The 8,769-nt window shown below is 37.5% G+C and overlaps 1 protein-coding gene across 1 annotated transcript in view; it reads left to right on the top strand.

The window, feature by feature from the left end:
• Nucleotides 1–6,712, top strand: part of dhrs13a.2 (dehydrogenase/reductase (SDR family) member 13a, tandem duplicate 2) — an 8,672-nt gene extending 1,960 nt beyond the window's left edge. The window contains 2 exon segments of the mRNA NM_001004641.1: nt 1,247–1,573; nt 6,387–6,712. Of these exon segments, the coding sequence (NP_001004641.1) occupies nt 1,247–1,573; nt 6,387–6,646 (587 nt within the window). The 3' untranslated portion in view covers nt 6,647–6,712.
• The last annotated feature ends 2,057 nt before the right edge of the window (nt 6,713–8,769 follow it).

Below are 8,769 nucleotides of genomic sequence, written 5' to 3'. Positions count from 1 at the left end.
ACTCTACATTACACCCCCGATGACTAGTAAAATCAAAGGTATGTAAAAGGATTAACGTTTATCATATTCCAACCGGTCCTACACCCACCCACCAGCGAGGATCGAACTGGCGAATCCTGCATTGGGAGGCGAATGCTCTGAGAAGACTGTTGGAGTGAGGCTTATGGGCTGCACTCAACAGCTGGCCTCCATTACACACTATACTACAATATGCAGTGGCCTTCTTTAAAAATAGTTGTAAATAATACACTTTAGTATGATCCAAAAGCTTTTCACTATAATTTACTATTGTATTTTAGTTGAATTCCTAGTGTGTGGTGCTTTGAAACAGTAGAAATGTATGTAATCGATGTCTAATCTCTTGCTATAGACTTTACTAACCCACGAGGGCGTTTAAACCTTTGAATCAAAATTTGAAGCAGTCACGTGGGTATAGGTGAAAATGAAGCTTCGAGTGTCACTGATCATGCGATTATGGCAAAACGAACAAGCTCTGGTGCACTGCTTGACTGGGAGATACATCATTTTTTTGACGAAAGAGAAAACATGTTGACGAACGCTATAGTTGGCACTAATTGACTTCCATAGAAATTATGGAGGTCAATTAATGCCAGCAACTGGCGTTCTTCAAAATAACTTTTTTTGTGTGTGTGTGTGTTCATTAAAAGAAACTCAATGGCTTAAAATTACATGTGGTAGAATAAATAATGAGGTATTTTATTATTTGAGTGAACTATCCCTTTAATGTACTCTGTTTAAAGTTGAGTGATCTGGAAATACTGTACCAAGAACCATCATCAGCTCGGATCAACCATGATAAAATTTGATGGTGTGGAAAATCCATATATGCACCATCAAGGAAATCTCGGACCCTTAACCCTCATCTGATACTATGAATGTCAAATTGAAGGCAGTCTATTTAATTGCTTGGTCTAAACCAGTGTTTCCCAAGCCTATTCCTAAAGGCACACCAACAGTACATATCCCTTATCTGACCCATTTGACTAAGGTTTTGGAGTTTTTTTCTAATGTTCTGATGAGTTGATTTAGGTGTGTTTGATTAGGAAGAGGTTGAAAATTTGTCATGTTGGTGTGCCTTTAGGAACAGGGTGGGAAAACAGTAGTCTAAACTAGTTATCCTGTGCTTCCTGATGTGCACATAACAGGATGGGGGATATATAGTTGCTGTTTTGTGAAATGTTATCAATTCAATTTGTAAATAATAAAATTGATTTGGTCTGTTTAGGTCTTGTGGCGGATGGTCGAACCGAGGATGGTTTTGGCATTGAGTTTGGCGTCAACCATCTTGGCCATTTCTTGCTCACATGTCTTCTGCTGGACCGCCTAAAGGAGAGTCCTGCCGCTCGGGTCATCACTCTGTCCTCCATGGCTTATCGCTGGGGCAGGATTGATTTCGATTCTCTCATCACCACCAAAGACCTGGGCTCGGGGAGATACAGCTGGCAGTTTTTCCAGGCCTACTGCAACAGCAAACTCTGCAACGTCCTCTTCACTCACGAGCTGGCCAAGAGACTGAAAGGCACAAGCGTCACCTGCTACAGCGTTCATCCAGGTAATGCAAGAGAATCCTTTATCTAGTCAGAGATCTGTCTCTTGTGTTGCTCAATACCTGCACAACTTTTTTCAATTGTTTGTGCATCCTTCAAATTCCACTTTTATGTATGTGTAGGGTAAAAGTCACTCAGGTTGGGAATGTCACAAGGTTGATGATGAAATAGTTTTTACACAGTCTCTATTTATTCACCCTCAAGTTTTTCTAAATCTAAGTTCCTCCTTTTGTTGAAGATATTTTGAAGATAAAAAGCTGCAATGAAAATCCAGTGGATGTCAATGCTTACAGGTTTTCAACTTTCAATCTTCAACAAAAGAAAGAATTCAGATTTAGAACTACTCAAAGGCGATTTAAGTAGTTAGACAATTTAAAAACGATTGTCATCAACCTTGTGACCTGTGTTCAATGGCAGCAAGAAACTGAAGTTTATTTATAAACTAAGTTTGAGAGGATTACGTGCTTATGACTGCTTGCGGCCGGCTTTGCATTATTCAATTTATGATTCACCAATCACACGATTCCCAAGTCTCTATAAATACCCTAAGTTCCATATAACAGCCATCTTCATTTTGAAGAATCCCCTCTACTTCTCCTCCTTTCCTAGATGGGTGGCATGGTGGCCCATTGGTTAGCATTGTTGCCTCACTGCAAGAACGTCACTGGTTCCAGTCTTTACCAAGCCAGCCGACGTTTCTGTGCGGAGTTCATATGTTCTCCCTGTGCTCACGTGGGGTTCCCCGGTTTCCTCCTACCATCCAAAACCATGCAACTTAAGTTAATTGACTAATCCAAATCGGCACCATAGACATGCTCCTAGTAAGTCGTTATCTCTTAGCAGCAATCCCTATCTGTTCATTAGCTACTACAGCAGGGGAGTTCTCAAGATGTTGCTGAGGTCTAACTCCCCTCTTGCCCCGCAAACGGGAGGGAACCCCAGGCTTGAGGATCTTATGAGCTCAGGGCTCTCTCCCGGGACAGCATGCCAAACACATCTTATAATCATTCATCAGCTAAGTGTGACCTCTTGAAAACAAGTTTGGGACTAGTAAAGGGAGATTAAATGATGTACATTAAAATTTTGGGTTGAACTATCTATTCAGTTTTTTGGTGCGAAACAATTTGTATTCATTCTGAACTATAGTAGTACTGCATGTTATGTTTTTGTAAAAACATACAATTCTTTATAATTCATTAGTTTATTGTTTTACTGGCAAATTTTGAGATGTTTTTTTTTTTTTTTTTTCCCCCACATCAATTTTTCATTCATGAAATTTCCCTATTACAAAAAGTTCATTGTATATAATCAATAACCTAGCATAACTGCGGGAAAAGTCACTTTAAATGGTTAGTTAAAATTCTGCCATTGTTTACTCGTCCTTCACTTGACCAAACTCTTTATTTTTTTGAATTCAAAGGAAACTATTCTAAAGAAAGGCTGAAGAACAAAGTCATTGACTTCTATAGTATTTTTCTGTTCCTACTATGGATGTCAATGGCTGTATTTCCCAGCCATTCTTCAGAATATCTTCTTTGTTGTTGTTGTTGTTGTTGTTGTTGTTGTTATTATTATTATTTAAGGGGTTATCTTTTTTACATTGATTGGATGGTAAAGATTTCACAGACAGTTAAGTTGGGGGAGAAGAGATGAGGGGAAGGATCAGCAAAGGACTTCGAACTGGGAGTCAAACTTGGGTCGCCGTGAGCACCTTGGTGCTATGTCCCAACAAACTAACCACTAGTTAATTTCTGCTGACATGTTTGTTTGGTTTTTTTTTTTTGGTTCAACAGAAGGATTAAATTCATAGTTTAAAACAAGGGTGTTCAAACTCTGTCCTGGAGGGCTAGTGTCCTGCTGAGTTTAGCTCCCAACTTGCCTCAACACAACTGCCAGGAAGTTTCTAGTACCTCTAGTAAGAGCTAGATTAGCTGGTTCAGGTTTGTTTGATTTAGGGTTGGAGGAGCTAAACTTTGCAGGACACCTGCCCTCCAGGACCAAGTGTGGACACCCCTGGTTTAGAACTACTTAAGGAAATGAGGAAATAATTATTTTGTGTAAACAATCCCTTTAAAATCAAGCAGCTTCCTGTTGGTCAGTGTAGGGATTATAAGGAAAAATGGAAAAACTGTGGTAAACTCTTTGATTCTCATGCAAAATTCCCACTCATTATTGAATCCTATTGAGGTGAGAGCGTTTCATCAATGAAATAGTCGACAAAAAGCTGTTAATTCCAGACCACTCACAGAAAAAGTGCAGTTGCATGGTGTCTAATTTTGGTTTGAAACCCACTTCACAACCTACTTATGTTTGGTATAGCATAAATACGGTTCGTATGCATCAATGTATTATGTCATTCAGGGAGACTTTTTTTTATGCCATTAATGTTATCTGGGTGCATTTGACATTGGAAAATCTGTGCCAACTATGAGTACGCTTGCGCTCATATGAACTTGATCTGTTTAAGTTTTCAAATCCATCAAGTTTATGTCATGCAATTCTTGAATAACTTGATAAACGTGCAATTGCGAGTTGAAAAAAAAAAACAGAACTGGTAGATGAAGTTGGCTGTTTTTTTATTTATTTAATCAGTGAAGGAAACGAGTTTCAATACACGTTTTGGATAACATCTGTTTTCTAGACTGAAATGTAGAAAAAAAAGATGCATTTCCAAACCCTAAATGTGAATTTGCGCATCAAGAACACAAAATATACCTCTGTTCTGTCAATGGAAACAGTCAATAGTTTTACTTTGAGCTCTTCTAAGAATAGAGAGGGTGTGGTTGTAAAAACGCCCTAATATGAACATAGCATGGCTGTGTTTTATGCAAGTCAGCTGCTAGTTTCGGGCTCCCTCATTTTGCTATTCAGTTTGAAATTTTGCTTTATCGTGTGCGTCTGCAAATATGCAATATATAAAGGGAAATGATCATTGAGTTAGATTCGCAGGTTTGTTGATGTGTGTAAATTTATCTCTAATGCTGATCTAGGCAATCATCTGAAATGTTCAGAGCCATTTCCTGTTTCAACCCCTGTGTATTACTCAAATTTACTACGCTTTTGTTATGTTAGTGGCTGTTTTTACCCCATTGTTGTGCATAATAAGGACATTTTTTGATTTTAAAGCCATGACAGCATGCATTCACGATTGTTGGTGGTTTTCCCTGTTGGGAAGAGGTCAGATGTGTCATTTTTACAGTTGATCATCAGTTTGGCAGCATTAACCTCTAGATAGGCCTGTTCAAAATTATTGTAAACTTTATGGAGTAAAAGAGCAGATAGTAGTGTGTATGCATCAAATGGAGTTAACTTGTTAACAAAGGTTTGGTAGCGGAACCACGCCCCACTTTGTCTCCTTAACCGATCACCTAATCCCTAAAAGCTTAAGGCAGACTAGCCCTCTAGCACTGTTCTTCTCCTTCTTTCAAACTCTCTCCCTCCCTCTATTTCCTCGCTTGCCATTAACAATCCTATAACCCTCTCTTCCCTCCTAGGTTGAATAGGGGGGTCCAATCACTCTGCCAAAAATATTACAGAGATGGTACCCCCACACTCTGAGTCTCTAGGCATCATCATAGAATGCCCGACTAACCTACCTATCTGTTCACTGTTTATCCTCTTACTTCCCTTCCCCTTAATCCCACTGTTCCCCCACCATTCCATACAATAAAGTTTAGCTCAAAGTGTGGCGTGGTCCATGCAGGTAAATACACGCACTGTTTTTGTTTACACCATGTAGTTCTGTGAGCCAAGGTGCTTATTTTGATTTTCTCATATCAAGAAAAGTGTGCAAAGGTATCTCTCGCACACTATAAAAAGGCTATAGAATACACAAGATGTGTCAGTTGTATACTATTTAATGGGGAAAAGTGTAACAGTCAATATGGCAAATAAAGCCCCACCTTCTAGTACAGAAGCCAATCAGTGATCGCCATATAGTGGATAAAGCCTGCCTTCTAGTACAGGAGCCAATCAGCGATCACTATAGTAGATAAAGCCTGCCTTCTAGTACAGGAGCCAATCAGCGACCACTATATAGTGTATAAAGCCCCACCTTCTACTACAGGACCCAATCGGCCATCACTATAGAATGACAATTCTCTGGGGAGGGGCTTGGACTAGACATGAGTTTCTGCAGATTTTGTGTGATACGAACATTTAGAAATGAAATAAAATAAAAAGATAGCTTATTCATAATATGTAATGTATTAGTAATCTTGGCAAGTAGTTTTGGAGAATTTGATGTTTTCCCATTCAAACAGACTGCCCGAGCATATTGCCTGAGAGGTGCTTCAAAGATGGTCGCCAAGTGAAATGACTTGACTTAAAGGGACTTTGACTATACTCCATATAGAGACCAGAAACTACGCTTTTTTTGCACTAAAACTGATGATAAACAGTAAAAAAAAAATGCTAATTTGACCTCTTCCCAACAGGCAAAAAAAGGAACAACCAAGAATCCACGATGTATATGCGGTCATGGCTTTGCAATGAAAAAAAGGCATTATAATGAAAGTCACTGGGGCAAAAACAGCCACCAACATATTGAAAGGGAAGTCCATTTGCCCATAGATTCCAAGTTTCAAAACACTTTCCCAAAATGTGCGTCAATATAAGGTTTGTGACCAAAACATTCCATTTGCTGAGAAACAGAGAAAGTTTTGGTCAAATTAAGACTCAAAATTTGCCCAGAGGGCATGAAAACATCCCCAACAGCACATAAGGGTTAATCTTGAGAAACTTCGGTCTTTAATATTCTCAAATGAATGCGTTAAATCAGCCAAGAGGTTAAACTAACACATCATATTGCTTTTTCAGGTGTTGTAAAGACTGAACTATCCCGCAATGTGAGTCTCTGGCAGAAAGTTTTCATCGAGCCCGTGGCCCGATTACTGTTCCTGGACCCCAAAACCGGAGCCCAGACCACGCTTCATTGCGCCGTTCAGGAAGGAATCGAGCATTTCAGTGGCCGTTATTTCTCATGCTGCGCTGTGGAGGAAGTCGGCGCCAAAGCCAAAGATGATGCTGTGGCCAGAAAGCTTTGGCAGATCAGCGAGCGACTGAGCGGCCTTTCCTAAAGCCAGAACAACTGAAGCATTTCTGCTGTCTGTGACTAATTTTACCTCTTGAGAAAAAAAAAAAAACGAATGATGAAGTGATGAAACTGATTGTTGTGTGCTTTTTTTTGTATATGGACACACAATGTTGTTTTATTTGTATGCTTACATTAAATTTGTTGCTGTTGTTTTTTTACTATATTAAAGTATGTAATGGAATCATCAGTTTCTTTATTTCTTTATGACAAATGTAATTATATTTGATATGAACTCAAACGTGAGCAATTTAGTAATATTTATGCCAATCGTCAACAGGATTGAAAAATGACTGTCACTGTAGATCTAATCTTTGTGCATTTTTTGATCAGTATTGAATTACATTTCATTGTTGAATGAGAATATTCCTCATGGAATTGACTGATACCAATAAAGAGCATTTCTTTTTAAGAGTCAACTTCTAAGATGAAAAGCTTTTTTCCTCTTTTTTTCCTCTTGTCTCCGTGCAGTTTTGCTTCAACCCTAAGCTACACAACTGATCCAAGTAATCGAAGTGTTTAAAAGAGTCATGAACACCTTCATTAGTTGGATCAGCTGTGTTTGATTAGGGTTGGAGCAAAACTGCAGAGCTGTGGCCCTCCAGGAACTGATTTTGATATCAATGATTTAGTTGTACAGGCTTAAAATGAAATGGAAGACCATTTACACCATAGGTTGCAAATTGGAATGCTGGAGGGCCGCAGCTCTGCACAGTTTTGCTCCAACCTTAATCAAACACAGCTGATCCAACTAATCAAGGTGTTCAACAATTCTTGAGACTTTTAAGCAGGTGGTTGGAGCAAAAATCTGCAGAGCTGCGGCCCACCAGGAGTTGAGTTTGTGACCACTGGTTTACATGCACGATCAGCAGGCTAGCGCAGAAACTCCATTAAAAATACTGGGTAAGTCAGCAAAATAGCCTAGTGGTTAGCGCGCCGACATATGGTGCAATAGCACGTCAGGCTGTCACGAGTTTGAATCCCGGCTCGATGACTTTACCCTACCCTCTCTCTCCCACTTCGCTTCCTGTCTCAATACTGTCCTATCTAATAAAGGCAAAAAAAATATATATAAAAAAAAAAAATACTGGGTAAAATAAATGTTAATTTTTTTCAAGACATTGCATGGGAAAATTAAAAATCCTTCTGCATAATTCTGGATATACTCTATTTGCATGTCAGAAAAAAATAGCTGAAGTTAGCAGATTTGACTAACAGACCTACAAATCAGTCTAATTTTGCTCCAGATCAAAAACTTTAAATTCCAAACTTTGTCATTTACAAATAAAATTGTAATCTAAACCTTATCATTAAAAAAAAAATTGGGATCCAAAAATTGTCATTCAAGCAAAACTCACAATCCAAAAAAATGCCATTTAAAAAAATTTGGAATCCAACAACTGTCATTTAATTTGTGAAATAAGAATTGTCATAAAAATTGCAATCTAAAATTGTCATTTTAAAACATTTGTGATCCAAATTTTTCATTAAAGAAAAAATAGCAATCCCAAATATGCCATTTAAAAAAAACAAATGTGATCCAAAAATTGTCATTTAAAAAAAATTTGCAATCAAAAATTGTCATTTAAAAACAATTGGGATCCAAAAAATGCCATTTAAAAAAAGTTTGTAATTTAAAAATTATCATTAAAAAATTGGATGCAAAAAAATGCCATTTAAAAAAAAAAAACTCATTAAAAAAATGTTAAATCCCAAGACTGCTACTTAAAATAATTGCAATCAAAAATTGTCATTTAAAAAAATTGGGAACCAAAATTGTCACTTAAAACAGAATTTGCAATCCCAAAAAATGCCATTTGAAATAAATCATGATACAAAAATGATCCCTTAAAAGAGTTTGTAATCCAAAAAATTGCCGTTTAAAAAAGGATCTAAAAAATGCCATTTTAAAAATTGTCATTCCAAAAAATTTGGTATCCAAAAAACACGATTAAAAAATCTGCGATCAAAAATTGTTATTTAAAATTTTTTTTTTTACAAAAACTGTTCTTTTGAAGAAAAAAATAATGAGGGAAGCTGAAACATTAAAAGTTGTAAATGTTATATTTAAACTTCCCCCACTATTTACATTTTACTTTCTTCAAATAG

Source organism: Danio rerio, chromosome 10, assembly GCF_049306965.1.
Source record: "Danio rerio strain Tuebingen ecotype United States chromosome 10, GRCz12tu, whole genome shotgun sequence".
In the NCBI taxonomy this organism is placed as follows: domain Eukaryota; kingdom Metazoa; phylum Chordata; class Actinopteri; order Cypriniformes; family Danionidae; genus Danio; species Danio rerio.
Note: the sequence above shows the minus strand (reverse complement) of the source record. Positions and strands in the feature narration are given on the sequence as shown.